Here is a 26,459-nt window from a genome sequence, read left to right as displayed (position 1 = left end):
GATTTCTTTAATATTCTTACCAAATCTATATTCCAATGTGATATTTTTCCAAATTGTTCAACAGTGTGGCCAGTTCTTCAAACAATCTCTTTTCATCAAATGGGGATTTATTTTGATTTTAATATGATTTAAGACTGAATAAGCATCTGCTTGTCAATCAGCAAGTGAGATTTGCTTTTTGCGGGTGTTTTATAATAATTTCTATTCAATGCATACTTTTTTTTAATACACTAGACATATCCTTAAAAACGTTTTCAATTCAAGATAGCCCCCTTAAGCACCAGTATCATCTCATTCCAGGAAGAGAAGCAGCTGCAAATCTTGTATGATCATATATTATTTCAGGGTTGTTTTGGGTTTTTTTGCTGTTGTTTTGAAGTATTTCTAAATTCATAGGCACTGCATAAGAGTAATTCAAATTGCAGTGTCTTGACCTGTATTGTTTAATTTTTGTAATGATGTAAAATTATATTGTCCAGCTATTTAGTTGGTTATTTACTGTACATTTACTGAATTCACAAAAATAGAGCCACTTCCAATCTTTTTTAAATAAAGTAATTAAGAACTATTGTTGTGAACTGAACAAAATAGTTCCAAAACTGCATTGTGCTATGCTAAACCGAGTATTAATCCGGTCATGTTTAATTATGCTGGCATAGAATTTTGCCCATAAAGCTTAAAAGTGAGGAAGAAAGCTCAATTGGGCGAAAACCCCTTTCTTCCGGCATTATTTAACAACTTCACATATCTTTAAATATGTTCTATTCAAATCAGCTTTTTCTTTGTGAAATGATGAGTTCCTGTTCTTCCCTCAGGGACACTAAACCTGTGAAGTTTAATCAGACTAACTATAAAGTTAAAAGGAACACAACAATATATATTTGACGTTATACTGAATAACATTCAGGGAACAAATCTAACTCAGTTCTACTTTGGCATTTTGTTTATATACAATCAAATCTATTCCTAGTTGAGGATCGATAGAGCTATATTCCACTTTACAGCCTAACCTTAATTATGGTAACCCCAGAGTAAGTCTCACTGATTTGAATGATAGCTATACTTAGGATCACTTTAAAAAAAAAAAAACTCAGTTAAGGTGTGGCTTTATAACAACATAGGATCATCCAATAAATCTCAGGCAGCGTGACTTTGTTTCCCTTGATAATAAAACAGAGTTACATACATATAATAGTTTTTGGAGAGGGAGGGAAAAAGGAAGCATACATTTTCCACCAGAGATCAAGTATATTTAAATTTTCTGGCCAGGGGTTTAATTTACGATATACTGTTTGACAGAAATAGTACTTTGCTTTCTCATGAAAAATAGTAAACAAAGACAACTGTTATTTAAATATCCTGCTTTATAGCCTGATCATTGCCTTCACTAAAAAGTTGCAGTCACTCACCAATATAGCTCCTTAACGTAGCTATTCATTTTGATTTTATATTGTGATTTAGTTTTATAGTGTTCACTCACCTACCTTCCTTCTCCCTGCACCCCTTCCCTTTTGTTTTACAGGTTCTCTTTTGTTTTGATATATTTTTTACTGTCATTTTCACCATTGAAATTGCCCTGAAGGTAAAGTCCCATCTCCTCTTCCATTAGCTTCTCACTTGTAAGCCCACTAATTTCCTGCTGCTCTCTGTTGCTAACCCACACACCTGTTTGTGTTTTGGCCATGCTCGGTGATCACTAACCCAACTGTGCTTATTTTTCAGATCCTAGGCAATGCAGATTATGTCTTCACTAGTATCTTTACATTAGAAATTATTCTTAAGGTAACCAATCTGAGCCATCTGTGCTCCCTCTTGCTTTCTGCTTTGTCATTTTGTACTGCTTTAAATCCGAAGAGTTTTCTCTGTAGACCGGTGTCCTTTGTCGCTCAGTTGTGATTGTGCATGTTTTAGAAACTAATCCATTGTAAATACTACAGTCTCTTTTGTTAGCATACCTGTTAGTCCTTGGTATATAGCAGTGGTGGGTTGCTCCTGGTTCTCTCCGGTTCTTGAGAACCGGTAGTAAAAGCGGCGGGAGGCTCTGCTCACCCATTCGGACATCATATTTGGTGATCTGCGCATGCGCAGAAGCAAGCACGCGCTCCCATTGCAAACCAGTAGTAAAGGTAAGTAGAACCCACCCCTGGTATATAGCAACCAAATTACCCAGGAAGCTCAGGGAAGAATAAATGTCCTGCAACACCACATGTTTTCATTTCAGGAAGCAATAATCATGTACCACACAAAAAAGGACTCTTTGTGATAAGCTCTCCTAATATCCTTATATCGCTCTTAACCTAAAACAAAACAAAACATTTTTTTTTTAAAACCCACATTATAACCTGTCATTATAAACTCAGGCAACATGGGCTCTGACATGAGTCAGACTATTTAGAGTATATTTTCTATTTTATATGTGTTGTAGTGCTAAATTGGCTTTAGGGAACGGAATTTCCACCTAATAGTCCAGAAAGTTCTAGCAATTTCCTAGTGTGAGCAAATACAAATGAAGCCAAGACTCCTTCAATATATATGTAAAAAAGTGGAATTGTATTAGATGTGGCCTACTATGTTACATTACAATTGCTGAAATAGCCAATGCAGCACACATCTATTGAAATAGGAGCAAACTTTAGCCACCCTGAAACTGCAAAAAATGAAAAGGCAGGAGGAAATTATTAAATCGCTATCAGGCCACTGGTAACTGGTTGATAAGTTAAGTTTAAGTTTAACTTTATTGTCATTGTACGTATATAATACACAGTATACCCATACAACAAAATTCACTTAACAGCCAAAGACCAGGCCCAACACACATAACAATCCCCAAACACACCCCCACCCACCCCAATTCCCCACCCCTAAATCACCCAAACATCCACACAACAGACCAAGTAATGCTGTCCAACAGCTCACTGATGGTGGCCCTTTAGTTCATTGTTGAGTGCAATTATAGCTCTGGGATAATTATGCCACCTTGGTAGATTTTAGATTGTTTAGAATGTTGGAGACTAATCAGAAGAAAGTCTAGAAAGGAAACCTCTGGTTGAGTTTCTTCTGGCATACGGAAACCAAAATTACAGCATCACCTTTTAACCTTTTGGTGTTATTGATTCCAAACTTGGATGAGAAATTTATAATCCAGCATGACATCTAAATCCAGAAAACTCTGTTAAGTAAGTAAGCAAGCTGTGAAGGGGTGGATTCTACTTACCTTTTTAATTACCGGTTCGCAATGGGATCGCGTGCATGCCAAGCTTCTGCGCATGTGCAGATTGCCTATGACGACATCTGGGGTGGTGGGCGGAGCCTCCCGCCGGTTTTACTACCGGTTCTTGTGAACCAGTCCGAACCGGGGGCAACCCACCACTGAAGCTGTGGCTAGATAAACTGAGGTAGATCTCCTGTCAAGCCTTCAGCCACTGAAGATAACATCAGCTTTCGGTATTGTTCTTCCTTAATATTAACAGCATCAATGTGTAAAAGATCATATTTCCTTCATTCTTGTAACTTTGCTCTCATATACCGAACAGCACAGATAACTAGAATAAGTGGTGTAGTTCTGAATTCCACATAGTATATCCACAGCAGTTCCCCTTAAGCTTTCACCAAGCTACAACGTGCCCCAAATACTACAAAAGAAAAGCCTCAAATGTTGCCTCGTTCCCTGTTTATTTCTGCCAATAACCTTCTCTTAGCTTAGAAAAAACTAAGAGGGACATTAAACCTGAGAGACAGTAGAAAAGTGGTGCTCCTGCTATCGCTCCATGGGTAAGACAACCTCATCGTAGTCCAAGCTTATAGCATCTGTTGGTATTCCAAAGGATTTCCAAATGTGAAGATTTGTGTAGTTGTATATCTATGTGATTTCCCAAGAGAAATATACACACAGGAGACTACGTGAAAGTGCATTGAAACATTCACAGGCAGAATAGGGAAAATAAAAATAAGATCCCTCTCATTTTACAATTATTATGGTTAGCCTTTAGCTGTCATTATGTTTCGACTTACAACAGCTCATTTAGTGACCAAAGTTATAACAGCACTGAAAAGTGACTTATGACCGTTTTTCACAGTTATGACCACTGCAGCATTGCCATGGCCACATACCAACATTCAGATGTATGGCAATGCATATTTATAATGGTTAAAGTATCCCAGGGTCACGTAATCATCTTCTGGGACCTTCCAACAAGCAAAGTCAATGGGGAAGCCAGATTCACTTTACAACCGAGTTGCTAACTTAACAACTACAGTGATTCACTTAACAGTTGTGGCAAGAAAGGTCATAAAATGGGACAAAGTTCACTTAACTGCCTCACTTAGCGACAGAAATCTTGGGCTCAATTGTAATCGTAATTCAAGGACTACTTGTATCCCTATGAGGTTTATTTTCCTAAATCATGCTCCAAAATATTATGCATGGGGAGAATTCTCTAGGGATTGGGTCTAAATGTTACCATTAGTCAAGACTGGTGTAATTAGCAGCAATTTCATTATCCCCCAGTACAAATAATAGTTGATTTACAACCATTCATTTAGTGACTGTTCAAAGTTACAAATGCACTGGAACAAGTGACTTATGACCGTTTTTCATACTTATGACCTTACAGCATCCCCGTAGTGATGTGTTCAAAATTCTTAGCAACTGACTCTTATTTATGACAGTTGCTGTGCCCAGGATTAAAAATGGGGCAAAACTCACTTAACAACATTCTTGCTTAGCAACAGAAATTTTTGGTTCAGTTGTGATTGGAAGTTGAGGACTACCTGTATTCATTGTTACTGCTAATATTGGAGCACGCAAGCATGCCTTTCAACATTATTTGGTAAAGTGTTAACCAACAGTGAAATCCACTTACCTTTGCTACCGGTTCGGGAATGGGAGCGCATGGGAGCGCTATGCACACGTCTCTTTTGCACATGCGCAGAGCCTTCTGCGCATGTGCAGAGGGTAAAAAACGGGACATAATGATGTCCCAGAGGGTTAGGGTTAACCCTCCCGCCGCCGGCGCTACCAGTTCGCGTGAGCCGGATAGATCTGGCCAGATTTCACTGCTGGTGTTAACCTTTCCACCAACCTATATAAAATTTATAACTGTCCAAGTAACATTGCCCTACAGTTAATAGAAGTTGTGGTTAAGGTCAGAATTACAATTACACACATACTTTACACCAGTGGTGGGATTCAAGTAATTTAACAACCGGTTCTCTGTCCTAATGATTTCTTCCAACAACCAGTTTGCCAAACTGCTCAGAAAGTTAACAACCGGTTCTCCCGAAGTGGTGCGAACTGGCTGAATCCCACTACTTTACACACTTTAAAGAAAAAAAAAGCTTAACTTTAAGACAAGCTTTCCTTCACACCAAAAAAGAAAAAAAGAGATATTGGCCAGAAAAAAACCCATCACCAACATTATAGCCTTCCTGAGCCATCTAAGAAAATTCTCATTTTAAAAATAAAATGAGCGGGGGAAAATCTAGGCTTTGATTTAGTTAAATACAAAAAAAAAATTAATGGGCCTGACTACACAATATCCTATCTGAGAAAAGCTAAACTGATTAATCTTGAAATTTTCAATCAGAGCTGAGTATAATTTGTGTTTCATGCTTTTTAAAAATGTCCTTGCAAAATAGCAAAATAGATCTCTTTCCACCTCTCTCTTCCCGTCTGGAACTAAAGTTTGCTTTAGATTTCTCCTGTAAAGGATTGGACATAAGCTGAAACTATTAATACATGTTAATATGTGAAATACTAATTGAGAATGCGCTCAGGCTCTTAGAGCTTTGCCTTATTTATTTTATAAAATAAGCTGTGAAAACAACACTAACTCTTAGTATGTTTTCTTTGATTTTGACTCAGGGGAATCTGAAAATATGTAGTAAGCTGTTGTCCGGGTTTTGGACAGTGACACTTCTTTCTCAGAAATTTGACATTTGTTTCTACCATCTTGTTAAAAAGTAATTTAGGAAAAATATAATTAAGTAAGTCTTTATATAATTACTTCTGGGCTTACTGTATCACTTGATTCAATTCAGTAAATAATTGGGCACTATATCTAGAAAGCAAATCCTCCATGATCTCTAAACATATATTTCTAAATAACAGAAAATATGATAGTTTTAATTTTTCTGCTAATTTATGCATAGAATTTAGTATTCTTTTGGTATTCTGTTTTCGTCCATCACATGTCCATGTTCATGTCAAAATTTATTGTACAAAATATCCAGTGCCTTTAAGACTCTCCATTCAGTTGTGACTGACCCATTTATCTTTCAGTGATACGGAGAATGTTAAGTGTTAATTTCTACCACTCAGATTAATGTGGATTTTTTTTATCCAGTAGAGGAAATTACAAATTTTTAATGCAGTGCATTCTGCGTTGGCTGCAAGAATTTAAAATGCAACTATGATTGTTTGTTCCTCGTATTGCGATCAGTATTTTAAATTTAATAAATAAATAAAATAAGTATCCTTATTTTAAGACATTTTCAGGTCTGATACATTTAAGGAGTCATGCTAAAATTCCGTGTGCAGGTAATGCTTTCCATGTAGCAACTAGCAACTAGCAATTAAAAAGAAATTTAAGCAGATTAGCCACACTTCATTATTTTTTAAAACATTTCAAAATCAAATCAAATCATATCAGGATTGAGATTTGTATTGTCTTGGTCTATTAAATAAATGCAAAGCAAACAGACAGATCAATCAAGTAAGTTATTATTGTTGCACAGGAAAAATATGAAAAAGTTACTACCCCAGTGTGATGTATGCATGTTAGGATCAAAGGGACTAAAAATAATGAAATGCCTGGGAAAAGGAATGTTTTAGCCTGATGTCAAAAAAAGCAGCAACATACGTGCCAAGTGCGTGTCCTTGGGGAACACATTTCACAAAGCCACAAAGCCACTCTCACTTCACAAAAACTATTGAAGTGTCCTTGAAAGTTCATATGGAGAAGGCATTCCTTGGGATTCTAAGCCATTAAAAACAGCCCCAAGATTTTAAATTACAGATTTTTTTATTTTCTTGAAAGAGAGTGTTGCTGGTAAAAAAAAAAAATCATGCAGAAACTGCTATGATCTAGTTAATAGTACATTTAGATTTTATAAGTGATTGCAAATATTGATTCAGATATATCTACATGATCATTGATAATAAAAATCAAACTTTGGGTTCTTGTGCGAACACTTAGATACCTCATGTTGTAGAACCAATACAGCAGCAGACTAAACTGTACTGATAAAAACCATGCCTGCTGATAAGAAAGTAGCAGAGATATAATCCTCAATTCAGTCAGAGAGATTAAGCAGGATGATGACCCTTCTAAAAGTTTAAAGAATATGAATCGGGTAGCACTATGAAAAGATCCTTCTTCCTATTGAGATCACCAGACTGATTTTCATTAAAGGAGATTTATGGGAAAAGGTTTCCATTTAAATAATAATCATATGGGAAAGTACATTTTACGAAATTCTAGAATGAATGCCGGTCACATTGAAAGCTAACAAAAAGAAAAGTGTATTCGAAAGGCAATAGATAGCAAGCTGCAAACAGCCGTTCCTTAGTTGGACCAGATGCTACTAGCAAGTTTTTCTAGCATGCCCTTTCCTGGAAAACACATTTACTCCTCTTTGCCTTCTTCATGTGAAACTTTGTGCTCAAATGTATAGAGCTTTTCTCCTCTACCCTCCTTTTGGTTGCTCTGAAAATCTTTGGCATTTGCTAACAGTAAAATCTTGATTGCCTATAGATGACTGCTTATGGGGCTTTCCTTCACAAAGGCTCCTTCTGCAGGAACTACTTCAACATCCTGGACCTTCTGGTGGTTAGCGTTTCTCTCATCTCCTTCGGGATCCAGTGAGTAAGCTATCATATCTTTCCAACTATCATATGGAAGATGGATAGATAGATCAGGGAAAGGCAGACACAGTTGTGGCACAAGCCAGATTACGGTTCTCCCTGCAAATTGTTTCTTCTTCTTCTTCTTCTTCTTCTTCTTCTTCTTCTTCTTCTTCTTCTTCTTCTTCTTCTTCTTCTTCTTCTTCTTCTTCTTCTTCTTCCTCCTCCTCCTCCTCCTCCTCCTCCTCCTCCTCCTCCTCCTCCTCCTCCTCCTTCCTTCTTTCTTTTCCTGCTTTTACATGTTTGATTTTCGTTCTCATTTCAAAATAATTGGGTCTTTGTATATTTGTATGAAGAATAATTAAGAAGCCACAATATGCTGTTTTTATTCAGTCCGATACTGGATTTTAAATCTAAGCTATCATAAAACAAAAGTATATTCTGGCAATAGTCAATAATCAAGTGTTAAGGACAAAACCATGAGCCAAGGTGTACTAAGTTATATATATTATAACATTATAGAAGAAACAAAAGAGGAGCTAATGGCAACAGAAGCAAAAGAAAAAAAGAAACAATTTTGCTTGTTTCATTATTATGCATTTGACTCGGCTTGAAGCCTTGGTCGCAATAGGAATTAGGCGGAAGGACCTAAAGCATCATAGGGTTTGAGAATAGATTTAAATCAGCGTGGGAATTTAAAGAGGTTATTACTATATCATAATGTTGAGATAAGTGACTTATTTGGTCAGCAGAGTGCCAGGCCAATATTAGGGACCTGAAAAAGAAAAAGATGATGTCACATGTTTTGCCAAGGAGGCAGAAAGGGTATGAAAGTATGGGCAAGGAAAATAAAAAGAATATAAGCAAATTTGGAAACATGGATTCCTAATTAAGAGCAGATAGTATGGTTTATAGTGAAATCAAAAACTTCAGTAATGATGCATAATTAATCTGATTCATAAACCTAGTACAGCTTTTTTTCAAGTTCACACACTCTGAAAACTCTCAAACTGCTGTTGTAAATAGCAGAAAGAAAGAAGAGTTCAGCCTCTTTCAAAGAATACACAACTCCCAAAGCAAGCTTCTTCAGCGCATTAATCTAGCTCAGTGGTGAAATCCTCCGAGGTTTGCCACTGGTTCGCCAGCGCGCACATATGCGGTGCGCGGCAAACACACACTGCATGCCCAGTGCATGCCAAATGCGTGCTTTGCACGCACATGCAGTGTGCACCAACCGCATGCTGTGCATGCATGCATGCACAGTGCATGCATAGTGCACACCAAACGCACGCTTCACACGGAAAAAGGAGGCTTAAGAAAGTAAGTAGAATAGCAAGGGGGGGAACAACTGTGCCACACAATTTAGATTTGCTAGAAAGTAGGATAAATCATGTGGCATAAGTGATTGTCGGAAATACCAGTTCGGACAAACAGGTAGCATTTTTTTTTACTACCAGTTCATCCGAACAGGTAGCTTTTATTACTACTGGTTTGCCCGAACCAGTATGAACCGGTAGCATTTCACCCCTGATCTAGCTCTTCCAGTGGCTTTGAGCCTCTTTGCGACTGGCCAGGAAGTTCTGCCTGTGCTGGGATTTGTGTTTAACAGAGCCAAGTTGTATGTTGAAAAAATCTTTCAGAAAACAAATAACTATAGAACTAATCTTTTCTGAATTAGTAATTTGGTGAAATGCTTCTGAGAGTCCTTATTTTAAAGTGCTTTGTGAAGATTTCTGCATGGCACCCTTTTTCTAATTATGTCTGCTATGCATTTGGCAGATTGATTTGTCATTCTTCCCTTGTGGTCAATGTGATATTTTTATACAGCTTAATACACCTGTCCCTAACAGCTCCTTCCCCTTTAGAGGCTTAGTATGCAGCATCTAAGCTATAATAGATAATAATAATCATCATCATCATCATCATCATCCACCAGTCAATGGTATTTGTGACACATTTTTAAATGTCCAGTTGACTGAGTTTCATTTTTAATGAATAAAAGAGAATAATAAATAATTTTATAAGATACATCAACAAATTGCAGCTTCCTGCAATAACACCAGCGGAACTGCAAAAAACTGCGCTATTCGGAACATTGTACATTTTAGGAAGGTACTTGGTTGATACCTAGGACGCTGGCAGCAACCCGTATCAACCATTAGCACCAGTCAATGGTATTTGTGATGCATTTTTGAATGTTCAGTTGACTGAGTTTCATGTTTAATGAATAAAGTATAATAATAATAATAATAATAGAATGTGGTAGAAAGACTGTATGAACAGAATTCATGTATATATTTAGAATAATATACATACTTTTAAAACAAAAACCTCAAAACCTAACATGGACATGCAGTGGTAAAAAGAATAAAATCTCTCCTTCTGGGCCAATACACATTTTATGAATAAGGTATTGCAATAAAGTTATATATAAATGATTAAGTTGAAGACATTCTAAATAAGTGCAACATTTTCCTATGAAAAGATTAAATATACTTTTAACTAATGTAAAGATGTCAGTACATGCTGCCAGCTGTATATTTACAGTTTTAAGCAACTCAGTAGAAACATTCCAGGAAAAGATATATGAACCTTTTACAAATCTTCTTTCATATGTCTTGTATATTTTATTTAAAAGCATATCAACTAGTAACCATACTATAATATTGGCTTTCTGTGCTCAGTCATATCTATTTCTCTACATAATTTTCAGCTCATCAGCTAATGCCTTGAATGATAGTAAATCCTGATCTTCAATGTTCTTCTCTAGGTCCAGCGCAATCAACGTGGTGAAGATATTACGTGTTTTGAGAGTCCTCAGACCATTGCGGGCAATCAACAGAGCGAAGGGTTTAAAGGTAGAAAACCGTTTCCAGTCCATGAAAGATTAAATGCTCTCTTGCTTTATGCTACTTCTCTGAATGAATCAGCTTGGGGTTTTTCCTAGTGTTAGGCAGGGGATATAAAGACAGTGATTCCAGTCCATCTGCTTTGTTCGGATAGGCAGGATTCCTTGTTAACAGTGGGTGATTTTTTCCCCCCTGTCTTCAAGGTAATAGTGCCCATAAGTGTACAATTCTATTTATCTTCTTATATATAAATCTCATTCATGTTTATGCCAAAAAAATAAGAGTCTGCCCTTTTTTTTCCTGGGATACTATTGGACTGGATCCAATATTGGAGCCTTATGATTTGGTATTAAATTATTTGACTTGCAAATGCTCTAGGGCAGGGGTGTCAAACTCGTGATGACACATCGTCACGTGACGTATCACAACTTTTTCCCCTTTGCTAAATCGGGGTGGGCGTGGCCAACACATGACGCATCCGGCCCGCGGGCCGTGAGTTTGACCCTGCTCTAGGGCACGAAATTTCTCTGTGTAACAATGACCTATCTTTATATTTATTTATCCAATTTCTACATCACCCATCTCACCTAAATGACTCTGGGTGGGATACAAACAATGTGAAGGGCAATTCTGAGCAAAGTACAGCATAGGCCTGGCTATGCTACATGATGGTACAGATTTTCTCTAATACTGTCCCATCCAAAAATTGTTATGGACTCCAGGGCAGCTTAAGGGTGGCCATTTGTCATCTAAACAAAGACAATATACTCATTTAAGTTATAGGTCCTCTTCTCCCCAAAATCATTACGTTAGGAGATACTATTGCCTTTTCACTATGGATACAAATGGTAAAAAGCTGATGAAGTTTTTAGAAAGTGGACAATCATGAAACATTTATGACTTAATGATGCTCTTACTCCTTTCTGTTTTCAAAATCAGTAGCCTATGGATTTTTGCCTTCTTTTTTTTTTTTTTTTTTTGTAAATATTTTTTTTATTTTTTTCCAAACATAAACATAAAATATAACTTTCAAGAACAGAGTTTCGATCTGGTCATAGATGGTTAACATGCTTACATTCTTTTAACACGCTCTATTCCACTTTTCCATTACACCTTTTAAAAGTTTAAAACAGAAAAAAAAAACAAATTTAAACATAAAATTCTAACATTTTCATCTAAACAAATCTAATATATCAATACAGTTTTAGCTTCAAATTAAATTTTAACTCATTATCTCTGTATCTATATCTCATCAATATCCAATTGATTGTTAACAATATTCTAGTCTCTTATTCTAATTATATACCTTACAATTTTATCACCAGAATTATCAAGTTCAATTTCAATACAACTCCATTTTGTTAAAATTTATAAAACACAATTTTATCAACGTCTTAATTATTTGACCCTTTTTATCAAATCACAGTATCTTAAACTTTTCAATTTAATATCCCACTTATTACACAATTTTATCACAAGAACATATTACTTATTCTTTCCCAAGTTATCAACTCTTTTGAGATTATTCCCAATATTATCTCCTCCCTATCTCCCCACGTTATAGGCTGATTTCCAGCATATTGTTGTGCCCGCGTGACACCCCTCCTGCGCGAGCTGCACTGGCTCCCAGTGGTCTTCCGGGTGCGATTCAAGGTGTTGGTTACCACCTTTAAAGCGCTCCATGGCATAGGACCCGGGTACCTTCGAGACCGTCTTCTGCCACCAATAGCCTCCCACCGACCAGTCCGCTCCCACAGAGAGGGTCTCCTCAGGGTGCCATCAGCCAAGTTATGTCGGCTGGCGACACCCAGGGGGAGGGCCTTTTCTGTGGGAGCCCCAGCCCTGTGGAATGAACTGCCCCCGGAAATACGCAAGATCTCCGACCTCCGAGTGTTTCGTTGCGCACTGAAGACCCTGTTGTTCCGCCAGGCAGGGCTATCAACTTAATAATTTTAATTGGGGTATTTTAAATGTTTGGGGTTTTAAATCGGCCAAATCTATGTAATTATTTTAATTTTTAATTATTGTTGTGTGTTGTGTTTTTAAATTGGCTGTACACCGCCCTGAGTCCTTCGGGAGAAGGGCGGTATAGAAATAAAATTATTTATTTATTTATTTATTTATATTGTATTTGGCTAGTTTCTAGCATAATCTTCTCCCATACTCCCTCCATTGTTTGGCTGACTTCCAGCATATTTTATTTGACTAATTTCTAGCATAGTCTCCTCCAGAACTCCTTCCATTGTTTGGCTGATTTCCAGCATATTGTATTTGGCTAGTTTCTAGCATAATCTTCTCCCAGACTCCCTCCTTTGTTTGGCTGACTTCCAGCATATTTTATTTGGCTAATTTCTAGCATAGTCTCCTCCAGAGCTCCTTCCATTATTTGGCTGATTTCCAGCATATTTTTCTCCAACTCTCCTCCTTTTGCTTGGCTGATTTCCAGCATTTTATTGGCTGATTTCCAGCATTTTGTGTTTGGTTGATTTACAGCATAGTCTCCTCCAACTCTCCTACCATTGTTTGGCTGATTTCCAGCATTTTAGTTATTTTCCCACTTATTTCCTCCGGATTTTTGCCTTCTAAGTGGCCCTGCATAGATGTATAATAAGATGGCTAAGTAACAAGAATATTGATACTTAAAACGACTCAAAAGTGAAACATTCAATTTGTTTTTATTTCTGATTTTTCTTTGCAGCACGTGGTTCAATGCGTATTTGTAGCCATACGAACCATAGGGAATATTGTGATCGTGACCACTTTGTTGCAGTTCATGTTTGCCTGCATTGGCGTTCAGTTGTTCAAGGTAAATGTCACTTTTTCATTGAAGGTCGAAAAACATAGAACCATTTGGAAGAGTTTGGGGGAAAAGAAAAAGAAAAACTGCCTGGGGCTCTACATTTTCTAGAATGATCATCACAAAATATTAAAGTAACCAACTTGTTTAATCTGAGAGCTACTGGGCACTTTAGTTCATAATATTCACTCGGGGAGTAACTAATGGTGTTCAACTTTTGAACTAATATGTTCAATGTCACTGTAATTCTCTGCAAAAGTAGCCCCAAATACTACTTGAATGTGATTTGGGGCCTTGTGCCACAATTGATGATAATTTGAGGGAAGATTTTATGTTTGCAGCTGGATGGAAGTGGGAACCTTCTCTGAATTTTGTTGAGTAGTGAAGACGAGCAGAATCGGCCCAGCTGTTCTCTCAGTGCATTCAGGGCACACATGAATGAACATTTCCTGAAGCTAGGGATAATTCTAGAAGCTGGAAAGTCCGGCATATGGATCTCATCAACCTACATAGTTAATCAGGTGTACACACAGGGCAGATATTAATATTGTGGCTGTTATTGAAAGTAATTGGAATATGGGTTTGAAAAACGTAGAAGCTTTTGCTAGCAATGAGCTGCCTTCAGTGTGTTTTCTATTCTGAAAACTACTTTTGCAGTATCAGCAATAATGGTACATGCGAAGTATGAAAACTCAGAACATTTCAGCTTGCTTCATAAGATCTTAGATTAAGAATTCTTCATTTCATTACATGAATAATAAAGTATAGTTTTATAGTGTATTCCAGTTTTCAGAGTACACTAAACACTTTCCCTAACACAGAGAATTGCTATAATTTTTCAGTGTCTTCCAAAGTCTCCTTTGTTTAATATTCTAATACAAATGTATCATTTTATACTAAGTCAGTGATATTGTCCTTTAGGGTGCAATATATTACTATATGATTCTTATCCTTATCCTTTTTATCCTTACTATAATCGTAATTACAGGTAGTCCTTGACTTGTAACCAGTCATTTAGTGATCATTCAAAGTCACAGTGGCACTGTAAAAAGTGACTTATGACCGGTTTTCACACTTAATGACCGTTGCAGCATCTTCCTGGTCACATGATCAAAATTCAGAAACTTGGCAACTGGCATATACTTATGATAGCTGCACTGTCTGGGGTCATGTGATTTGCAACATTCCCAGCCTTCAACAAGCAAAACCAATGGGGGGGAAGCCAGATTCATTTAACAACCTTATGATTCACTTAACAACTTCAATGATTTGCTTAACAACTGTGGCAAAAAGGGTCATAAAAGGGCGCAAAATTCACTTAACAACTGTCATGCTTAGCAATGGAAATCTGAGGGTCGATTGTGGTTGTAAGTCAAGGACTATCTGTACATACAGGATAAATTATTTCCGTTTGGACTAAGGAAAGCATGAAAAGAGTTAGAATTTATATGCCAAAGAAATTAAACAAATAAAATATGAAAATGCAAAGAAAATTTAACTAAATTTAATTTATATCAAAATCATTGATGTATCTGCATTTTTTTCCACACCCTTTTATCATTGCAAATGTTGTGTTTTGTTAGGTAAGCTTTTAATCTTGTTCTTTTTGAGAATCACATCAGCTCCTTCTAATCACAACTTTCTTAGACTTTCCCTTCCCCCTCAACCTATTCCCTTTCCCTCACACCCATTCAGATAAAGGGAAAATCTTCAGTATATTTATGTAATGCACATGCCAAAACTAGTTGACATTTTGGTGGATTTGCATATTTGAAACAATTTGGAAAATGGCTGGAAACATGTTTTGTTGATGGCTAATCTTTCCATATACTTAAACATGAAAAATATTTTTTTAATAGAAGGAATTCTGAGTTACGAAGTAACTGTATGATAAAATACTTATTCCTATCCCAATTTGACTCTTAACTCTGTTGTACGTGTGTTGCCTTGAATGAAAATTTATAGCTTAAGTTCAAAAGTACAATTGTTGGCAACATAGACTAAGATCCATACAGAATGCAGTAAGGCTGGCACTATCATTCAAGCTGATAAAACTTTAAACAGCAATAGATGAAGAGAGGAGAAAAGCACTTTTTCTTCTTCTTCATGAGGCAGTAATGAAAGCATAACTCTGTGTTCTGCTCTATAATTAAATTATTCTTCTCTTTCATCCCCCTCCAGGGCAAACTGTACAGCTGCACTGATAGCTCCAAGCAAACAGAAGCAGAATGCAAGTGAGTTCATGTTCATTTGTCTGACCTCTTTTCCATGTCAACCGCTGTCAAGGAATTTTCTTTTGTGTCTATTTCCCCCAATCCCCCTTACTTTCCTTCTCCTCATAGGGGCAATTTTATCACTTACAAGGATGGGGAAGTGTCTCAACCGATGATCCAGGCCCGAAGCTGGGAGAATAGCAAATTCGATTTTGACAATGTCCTGACAGCTATGATGGCCCTTTTCACTGTTTCAACCTTTGAAGGCTGGCCAGAGTGAGTATATAAGGCATTATTTCTTTATATTTTATGGATGCAAAATAATTTGCCTTTTTCAGTGTTTAAATGGGCTTGTTTGACTCGATTTGTCAGTCAGTACTTCAGTGTGTTATCATGTGCTAACTCACTACCTGTTTCAAAAGTTCTTTAGAAAATAATGTTTCATTTCATTTTACTGTCTCATTTCTGACATAGTCACAAGACTGAATATCTGGAAATCTGGAAACTTTCAAATGGCACATCCTTGTTTTCTTGTGCTTTCATGCTTAGAAAGGACCTTTTAAAAAGGCCTGCCAATTAGGTTGTCTGAAAGTATTTAGTGCCTATTTCCTTTTTTTTTGTTTTGTTTCCAGACTGCTGTATCGATCTATCGATTCTCATATGGAAGATGTGGGGCCCATCTATAACCACAGGGTGGAGATCTCAATTTTCTTCATTATTTATATCATCATCATTGCTTTCTTCATGATGAACATCTTTGTTGGTTTCGTGATCGTCACATTTCAAGAGCAAGGAGAACAGGAATATAAGAACTGTGAGCTTGATAAGAACCAGGTAATTCCATTACGTGGCTCTTAAAATCCTGCAAGATACAATTCAAAGATCCGACTAAATATTTATTAGAATGTAAGGTGAAGGTGGTACTACCCTACTACAAATCTTAGGGAATTGTGCTAGGCTCAGAGGTGGGTTTTAGCAGGTTCTGACCAGTTCTGGAGAACCGGTAGCAGAAATTTTGAGTAGTTCGGAGAACCGGTAGTAAAAATTCTGACTGGCCCCGTCCCCATCTATTCTCTGCCTCCCAAGTCCCAGCTGATCAGGAGGAAATGGGGATTTTGCAGTAACCTTCCCCTGGAGTGGGGAGGGAATGGAAATTTTACAGTATCTTTCCCCTGGAATGGGGTAAGAATGGAGATTTTACAGTATCCTTCTCCTGCCACGCCCACCAAGCCATGCCACGCCCATCAAGCCACACCCACAGAACCGGTAGTAAAAAAAATTGAATTCCACGGCTGGCTAGGCCTGCTGACTGCTGAAAAACACCACCCTCCCATGGACTATTAGAATATTTAATTATCTTCATAGAAAAATAAAAGAAAGATACAGGGCTATGCATGATAAAACAAGCATCACAATGCAAGGTCCTCCTCTGTTATATGTGCATTGTGACAGCGCTAGTATAATAACGTAAATTTCATCACTGAAATAAAACAGTCAGATTCCACAGAGACTTCTTGGAAGATAGCAAGCCTTTGTTCCTGTTGCAATGGTATACTTTGGAGTATTCATATTGTATTTTAATACACATTAAAAGACCAGTAATCCGGAGATCAGCGGTTTATTCCAAAGTAAATAATTACAATATTGCAATATTAAAGGTTATTGGATTTAGTAAGGTTTTAAGACTGCGACTTCTAGAATTTCCAGTCATCAAAGATCATACTGGATGGAATTCTCAAAATTCCATGAACTTTCATGAAGCACAATTGCTCTACCAGTTGTTTCTCACAAAACGGTCTATGCTACATAAAATGTTGGGCCCAAAACAATGTGTCGGTCATTAAGACACCACAAGACTTAACCTTAGAAAATGATTTCTCCTAAAGCAAGAATTTTTATAATGATTTCTGACCAAGCTATATTTCTATAATGGTAGAATTTATTTTTCTAACCTACTGCTTTCTTTTAATAGCGTCAATGTGTAGAATACGCCCTGAAGGCCCGGCCCCTGCGAAGATATATCCCCAAAAACCAGTACCAATATAAAGTATGGTATGTGGTGAACTCCACCTATTTTGAATACCTGATGTTCGTCCTCATCTTGCTGAACACCATCTGCCTAGCCATGCAGGTAGGTGGAAAGTTAGAAAATACTACCGTGTTTCCCCAAAAATAAGACCCTGTCTTAAATTTCTTTGAACCCCGAAATAAGCACTTGGCCTTATTTTCAGGGAGGTCTTATTATTTTGGGGTGCATGGAAGAAACCAAAGGAAATGGCAGGAACTGGCTGCGCATGCGTTTAAATATTTTCGGGGAGGGCTTATTTTCAGGGGAGAGCTTATTTTAATGCATGCGCTCAAAAGTCCGATTGGGCTTATTATCAGGGGATGTCTTATTTTAGGGGAAACAAGGTAGGGCTATGCAAAGCTTCAGAACTAATTTGGCAAAGATACGTCAAAGAAATCTTTAAAACAGATGTATCTTCACCTGGCTAACTACTGCAGCTGCCATGTTATCTTAGGAAATGGCATTGCTTGCTTTAAAGTTTAAACAGTTGAAGATAAGTGCACTGTCTTTATCTCATGCTTTCTAAAACAGTTTTTTGGAATGGAATTCAAGACAGCATACAGCCCAAGAAAGTCTTACGATATCATAGCTAATATTGAATTCACTGCAATATTCATGATCTAGAAATTGCACAGTTCCTGTAGTTTCTTTAATTATCAAGGGAAAAGAAGTACATTATTAAAACCAAGAATAATTTTTTACTGTGAGAGAACTAAAATTATCTGAAAGTATTAATTTGTTCCATTCTGTAAAAGCAGATTAAATTGTATCAACTGCATACCTTTTTTTTAAAAGCAAGTGTATTTCCTAAGTACAACATACAAAAGCAATAAAAATGTTAATTTTTTAAAAATTTAAATTATGTACACACACACACTGAATTTCTTTTACAATAATCATAAAGTAAGTCACAATGTTGTAAGCAAATCACGTTGTTAAATGAAGCCAGCATATCCAGTGGCCATTTTTTTTGCCATTTTTCAGCCGAAAATCAGTAAAAAAAAAGTTACAAATTGCAGTAACATGACCACAGAATGTTGCAACTAATAGTAAATGTGAGCTGGTTGACAAATGCCTGAAAAACAATCCTGTGATGGGGGAAGCAGCAGTCATAACTTTGAGGACAAGTATAGGTCACAAGGTATAACACAGGTACTCCTCTATATATGACCGTAACGGAGCCTGTCCATTACAGTCCTATGTCATGATAGTCAAAAAATGGGTTGGTAACATAACCAACTTGCTTTTATGTTGTTTGTGGCGGTCATTAAGCAACCCCAGCGGTCGTAAAGTGAATGCTATAGCTGTTAAGCGAACTAATTATTATTGTTGTTGTTGTTTAGACTTCTATACCGCTTCATAGTGCTTTACAGCCCTCTCTAAGCGGTTTACAAAGTTAGCATATAGCATATTGCATATTAGCATATTGCATTTGCATTAGCATATTGCCCCCAACAATCTGGGTCCTCATTTTACCCACCTCGGAAGGATGGAAGGCTGAGTCAACCTTGAGCTGGTGAGATTTGATCTGCTGAACTAGCAGTCAGCTGAAGTAGCTGCAGTACTGCACTCTAACCACTGCGCCACCTCGGCTCTTTTAGTATGTTATACAATGCAATCATGTGACCACAACACACTACAAATGGCCATAAATGTGATCACGTTGCCACGTGCCTAAAGTTTGGACACATGACTGTGATGGAGGTCTAACTGTTGCTACTACAGACCTGGGTTGAAAGTCCCATTTTTTGGGATCCATCATAATTTTGAACAGTCGCCAAGCAGCCAGTCATAAGTCAAGCAGTGCCTGCTCTGAGGACATGGCCTTTCTTTTTTAATTAATTAGATATAGGATAAAATCATATTATCATATTTCAACTAGATAGCCCATGATATTGTGTTAGAAAGCTATGTTCTCCGCATCATAGCTGGTTTTGAAATGAAATATGTTTTTAATGATTCGTTCATTAAATTATAAAGCAATCAGAAGGAGATAGAAGTGGAGCAGAAGAAGGGACAGAGAATGGGTAAAAGGAGAAAACAATCCACTTTTCACAATGCAAATTGGAATAATTAGTTGTTGGGGATTTGTTTTCAGCACTATGGTCAAAGTATCCTCTTCAAACAAGCAATGAACATCCTCAACATGCTGTTCACCGGCCTTTTCACCGTTGAGATGGTTCTGAAGTTAATTGCCTTCAAACCCAAGGTATGTTGTCGATCAAAGTTTCTCTCTGCACCTAAGGGGGTCAAAAAGCAGACTGGAGGAGATTTTTTAAAAAAAAATAAAGTCAGCTTTATCTCCCATACTCCTCCACAATCTAAAGGAAATGGTCTTGAGCAGTTGCTGTCTAGACTTGGAATCTCAATCTGTGCTTGGAATAGCCTTCCGTTTTTAAATTGAGTATACAGACAGAATCATGTCTTTTAAAAATACAGCATTCCTCTGATTCTTCAGAATATATAAGCTGTAAAATGTCATGCACCCCAATGGACACCCATGGGAACACGAGAATTGTCTCAGCACCAACTTGTAACTATACTAATTTGAGGGCATAACTAGGATACTTGCTCCTGGTGCTGAAAAACCCTCTCTTGAACACACTCTATTCCAACTCCTTTTGAAAAGCAAAGTTAAAAAAGACTGCCGTGATGTAAGTTGAGCGCCAAAGAGTTAGGAAGTTGCATCAGGAAGGTTTGTATGATTCAAAAAAGAGGGTTGAAATAAAAAGAGAAAGAGTTAACAGCTGTGTTGGGATGGTGGAGAAGGAAAATGTGGCAGCTTCTCCCACAAAGAGAAGGCAGGAAGAAAGGAGAAAATCTTCATCAAGTAGTAGGCTTATTGATGAAGTTGGAAAGGGAAAGGAAAACAAGGTTTTCTATTTATTCAGCAATGCTGGGTGCCCAGGCCCCACCAGAGAAGGCTAGGGGATGAAGGAATTAAATCTACCCTGCTTGCACGACAATAGTGTCCAATGGAGATGGGAAGCTTGAAGAAAAAGCAAGAATATTCTCCATTTAGCCATAAGTAATAAGGCATTGAGAAGGTGGCCTGGAAAAACTACTCAGTGAGTATGGCACCTAGCCTCCAGGGTCACTGTGGCTTTGTATAATGCTAAGGTATTAACAAGGAATGATGGGCATTGAACTGGCAAAGCTAGGAGCATTTCCTCAAAGCCCAGCAGAGATGAAGTGCCCCCCCATTTCTAAACTTGTCCCCCAAATGCCCCCAATTGGAGGCCGCAACTGAAACAGTAAGGAAATTGGTCTTGCATTGTCTACTCTCTGTATCCTCCTTCTCCAGAACACAGAGGAAACAAAGCAGTACACAATAGCTGAGTAGAGAGAAATGTTCCTTCCAACAATTTCATCACAAACTCCTAGAAGTACATATTCATCTGGAACCAGTACCTAGCTTTAAAAAAAGCTGTATTCTGAAATAAATAAAACATTTTGGTAATCATTTTGTGAACTGCAGCCACAATAATTCCACATAGTCCACATGCACCCATGAGCCCAAAAGATTGAAAAACAGCCCCTAATATACAGGATGTACCAAAAAGGTCAGGCCCCATGGGCAATTGATTATATACATTACATTAAATGTTTGGATTGGTTGCCATTTCCTTGTAAACGCTTCCTTAGTCATTTGACATATGACCTTTGAACACTTCTAAATATTATAAAATTTTCTCTGGGGAAAAAGTAATATTCTGATTGTCTTGGGAACCTGACCATTGATACATCCTGTATATCATTCATTGTTTTAAATTCATAATGAGACAGACTTTGAGGCAGAAGGCTAGTATAAAATGAGTACAAACTCACACAGTTTAAATGGTCTTCTAACAATAGTAGCACAAGTGGTCCTCATTTAGTAACCACAACTGGGACCAGCAACTGGGTCATTAAGTGAAGTGATCACTAAATGAAATTATGACTGTACTTATTATCTTCCTCCAGCTTTCTTTTACTTTATAGACCTGCAATGGTTCTAAATGTGGGGACTGGTCACAAAATTCCTTTTTCATCACTGCCATAACAGCAAATAGTCACTAAATGAGACAGCTGCTAAACAAGGACTACGTAATATGAAATGTTGCAACATATAAAAAGTGATTTTTCTATAGGTTATTTGTATATTTTCTAACAGCAGGAATGCTTTTTAACACATAAATGTTAAAATACATATTTTTCCCTAACATTTACATGTTACTTACAGATAGTTCAGAGACACCTCCCTCCCAAAAAAAGATCTTGAAAATCTCAGTTTTCAGCAGTTTTAGAAAAGACAAATTCAGTTTAAACTATTGAAAATAAAACTCCCATTGTAACATCTATATACCAGGGTATAGTATATCCATATCTAGAATACTATATGCAGCTCTGTTCATCTTTTTTTTTTAAAAAAAAAAAAACTATCATACAATTCGGAAGTGCAGAAGACGACAAGCAGAATTATCAGGAAGTTTGAAAACCTAACCTACAAGCAAAATCCAGAATATTTGGAACACTCTAATATGGAAAACTGGTAACTGAAGAGAGACATGATTAAAACGTACAAAATTGCGGATGGCATGGAGAACAGGGGAGAAAGAATTTACCTTCCTTTTTTAAAACACCAGGAGAAACATCAGTCCATGAAACTAGCTGGAGAGATTTAGAATGAAGGAAAGCATATCTTCGCACAGCATCTAAGTAACCTATGGAATTATTGCGAGAAGACATTGTGAGAGCTGCTAACTTGGATGGCTTTAAAAGTGGACTGGATAAATGGATGGACAACACGTTTCGCAATGGCAATTTGCTCAGGGTTGGAGCCAGCATGTCTCCAAATATCACTTGCAGGAAACGTTGAGGAATGGGATACTGTCTCCATCTGCTTAGAAGTGCAAAGGGATACCTGTTTGGCATAATGAACATAATGGACCAAGCTGGACCATGGCTTGATCTAGGAAATCTATTCTTTTATTCTTAGGTCTGATCTTATGTTCAGTATTTTCTATAAAGCAAAGCTGCTCTTTCTAGCAATTTTGTCCAATGGCAGTAAGAGTAAAGTGATGCACATTAGATCAACAAATATTCTAAGTACGTCGTCTGAATTATTTTATTTATTTATTTATTTATTTTATTTTATTAAACTTGTATGCCGCCCTCTCTCCCAAAGGATTCAGGGCGGCTCACAACGATAAAAAACACATAAAATTCAGTATTCAAATATAAAAACCAATACAATCCCTTTTAAAAACCCCTTCAGTCCAATCCGGCCAGACCAAATAGCCATGTTTTGAGGTCACGGCAGAAAGAGCGAAGGTCAGGGGCCATCCGGAGCTCCAGGGGGAGCTGATTCCACAGAGTAGGCGTGCCCACAGAGAAGGCCCGCTCCCTGGGAGTCGCCAGCTGACACTGTCTGGCCAACGGGACCCCAAGGAGGCCCTCCCTCTGAGAGCATACTGGGCAATGGGGAGCTGTCGCTGGCCGCAGATGGTCCGCCAGGGCCTAAGCCATGTGAATTGTGACTGAACATGAAACGGAACTTGGTTTTATGGTGGATGGCTCAATATAAACATCACTCCAGAGTGGTAACTGAAAAGGGTAAATTCCATGGCTCACTTGCTGACCATTGCTCATTGCCATGATCATATTACACTTATTTTGCAAGCTGTGTATGAGTTACCAACAGTTTTCCAAGTGCAATTCAAAATACTATTATTGACCTATAAAAAGTCTATACAGACTCATCTGAAAAAGCCCTCCTAGAAAAGATAGTGCTGGCTCTCCAGATTTGTGAGGGAAGAGTTGAGGCCGAAACAGCTGCAGTTCTAGAAGCTTGAGTAGGCCCTTCAGCAATAGTTTTTTAGAGGGATTTGATGGTTTGCCAGCAGTATATTTGGATATTGTGTAAATTGTGAATGTACTTACTTGATTTGATTTCTATGAATATTATATATCATACTATATTGTTTGGGGGTTAGTGAGCAGATTATTACTCTGGATGTTCATTATACTATACATTTTTGTTGGTGTAAGCTGCCAGGAACTTAGATGCACTAGGTCAGTGATGGCGAACCTTTTCGGCACCGAGTGCCCAAACCGGAACATGTGTGCATGTGCATGCGCCAGAGCACCGGAAACCTGAAGACTAGCTAACTGGCACGTACATGCCTGTTTTTTGGCCAGTTTTGGGGCTATTTTCAGGCCGTTTTTAGGCCGTTTTTGCCCTGAAAACGCCTCAAAAAATGGCCTGTTTTCAGGCCATTTTTGGGGCCGTTTTCAAGCCCAAAACAGGCCTGGAAAACAGCCCCAAAATGGCCTGTTTTTTGGCTGTTTTCAGGCCGTTTTCCGGCACTCCGGCATCTGTGAAGACCAGTTGGCAGGCACACCAGAAACCAGAAAAGCAGCTGGCGACAGCACACATGCCCACAGAGAGGGCTCTGCATGCCACCTCTGGCACGCGTGCCATAGGTTCGCCATCACGGCACTAGGTGGTGTACAAATTCAATAAATAAATAAAGATAATCACTGTTAATAAGTAGTTACGGAGTCTACATGTCATATCCTATTCTCTCAGTTTAGAAGTTTAGTTTGCTTACCGGGTATTAAAAGTGTTAGTTGGATCAGATACTGCCACACCATACCATAAAACCACAGCATCTCCAACTGTATCATCGCAGATCAAATGGCATCACAGGGTATACATCTACAGTTCCAGCTGTTTTACAAGTCTCTGATAGGCAAGTACTGAAATAGGTTCCCTGTAAATAAACTAGAGGAAACTAAATTCCTGCTAAGTAAGCATCCATTGGACTCAGTGGATCATTAAGAAAGGAAGAAGATTAAGCATCTACCAGGACAAGTTCAGTGCTGCCTACAATGGTTTGTTTTTTGAGCTCGTGGACAGTGTTTTCAGTACCTGTTTTTTTTCCAAAATCCAATTTTAAAATTGGCTTCTTTAGTCCAAACTATTCAACTGTCTACAAGTACTAATATTTTCTTGAGGACACTTTTAAAAAGGAAAACATGAAAAGTGACTGTATCCTCACGTCTACAATTATCTCACAAGGGTAGGTGGTCCTCAGAGAGTTTTGTTACTCTTAGCCTTTTTTCTCTTTAGCTGTTCTTATTATTGCCCCCTGCATGGTCAGTCCAGTGGCCATTATATCTCTGCACTTGATTTGAGACTGTGAAAAAACAAACCAGGGCTTCAGGTAATCTGCCATCCTCTTGATGCATTTTTTTTTTTTAATTTGATTTATATGCCGCCCTTCTCCGGAGACTCAGGGCGGCTTACAATGTGCTCAGCAATAGCCTTCATCCTTTTGTATATTTATACAAAGTCAGCTTATTGCCCCCACAACTGGGTCCTCAATTTACCTACCTTAGAAAGGATGGAAGGCTGAGTCAACCTTGAGCCTTGGCGAGATTCGAACATGCAGTAATTGCAGGCAGCTGGTCTTAATAACCAGCTTAATAACAGGGTGCCTTAGACCACTGTACTACCAAGGCTCTTTTTTTCTGACAGACATGAAAGTGCTTTCTATCATTTCACAGGTAGCATGCTCTGCTCTATCATTACTTTCACAGGTAGCATGCTCTGCTCTATCATTACACGGCCATTGATTGAAATGATGCTGCTTACAAAGCAATAAATTAAGTTTGCAGAGCCCCAACCTGAAATGCACTCTCTTTTGCATCATAGATCTATTTTTTTTTTATCCTTCTCTTGTCATGACCAATGCTTTGATGGTGGGGTAGAAAGGGCCTCAAAGAAAATTACATGGTTCAGAGTTGAGCCTGCATATCAGAGCCCTTATATTCCAAACGTTGTAGTTAATTTGAACAAAGAAAGGAATCTCTCACTCTTTTTAATCTTACAGCCCTGAAAAAAGGTGGGGGAAAGCGGGTTCGGTTCATGCCTGCATGATTCACTTAACAATTGCAGCGGTTTGCTTAAAAGGTCATAAAATCAACTCACTTAAGAACTGCCTTGCTTTAGCAAGGGAAACTCTGGTCCCAATTGTGATCACAAGTTCAGGAATACCTGTATCTCAACTTCTTCTTCATGAAAATCTCCAGGCTCATTTCCATGGAATAGTGGTTTCTTCCACAGTTCTTGTGAAGGGCAAATCCATACTTGAAATCACAGAAGTTCTATCTGAAGCCAATCTTCTGCTTTCATCAGGCTTTATTCTTTGGATCCCAGGGCACTTTCTAATGCAGCATTTGATTCTATTCCTATTCCTATTCCTATTCCTATTCCTATTCCTATTCCTATTCCTATTCCTATTCCTATTCCTATTCCTATCCTATCCTATCCTATCCTATCCTATCCTATCCTATCCTATTCTATTCTATTCTATTCTATTCTATTCTTTTTTCTATTCCTATTCTATTCTATTCTGTTCTATTCTATTCTATTCTATTCTATTTTCTATTTCTATTCTGTTCCGTTCCGTTCCATTCCATTCCATTCCATTCTATTCTTTTTTCTATTCCTATTCTGTTCTGTTCTGTTCTTTTCTGTTCTTTTCTGTTCTGTTCTGTTCTGTTCTATTCTATTCTATTCTATTCTATTCTATTCTATTCTATTCTATTCTATTCTATTCCATTCCATTCCATTCCATTCCATTCCATTCCATTCCATTCCATGTTTTCTGTTCTGTTCCGTTCCGTTCCATTCCATTCCATG

The 26,459-nt window shown here is 37.8% G+C and overlaps 1 protein-coding gene across 12 annotated transcripts in view; it reads left to right on the top strand.

The window, feature by feature from the left end:
- The window catches only part of CACNA1C (calcium voltage-gated channel subunit alpha1 C), a 625,236-nt gene that overhangs the window by 520,742 nt on the left and 78,035 nt on the right, over positions 1-26,459 (top strand). For 8 of the 12 annotated variants that reach the window (XM_060694463.2, XM_087873676.1, XM_087873677.1 and 5 more), the window contains 9 exons: positions 1,723-1,782; positions 7,755-7,861; positions 10,614-10,701; positions 13,391-13,498; positions 15,671-15,723; positions 15,832-15,978; positions 16,335-16,536; positions 17,675-17,833; positions 19,869-19,979. In XM_060694463.2, coding sequence (XP_060550446.2) covers positions 1,723-1,782; positions 7,755-7,861; positions 10,614-10,701; positions 13,391-13,498; positions 15,671-15,723; positions 15,832-15,978; positions 16,335-16,536; positions 17,675-17,833; positions 19,869-19,979 — 1,035 coding nt within the window. Of the gene's footprint in view, positions 1-1,522; positions 1,583-1,722; positions 1,783-7,754; positions 7,862-10,613; positions 10,702-13,390; positions 13,499-15,670; positions 15,724-15,831; positions 15,979-16,334; positions 16,537-17,674; positions 17,834-19,868; positions 19,980-26,459 lie in introns of all 12 variants that reach the window. The other 4 variants (XM_060694461.2, XM_034403543.3, XM_034403544.3 and 1 more) reach the window with 1 other exon arrangement.

Source organism: Pantherophis guttatus, chromosome 7 (assembly GCF_059756535.1).
Source record: "Pantherophis guttatus breed Tessera chromosome 7, ASM5975653v1, whole genome shotgun sequence".
Lineage (NCBI taxonomy): Eukaryota > Metazoa > Chordata > Lepidosauria > Squamata > Colubridae > Pantherophis > Pantherophis guttatus.
The sequence above is the reverse complement of the archived record's forward strand: the minus strand, read 5'-3'. Positions and strand labels throughout refer to the sequence as shown.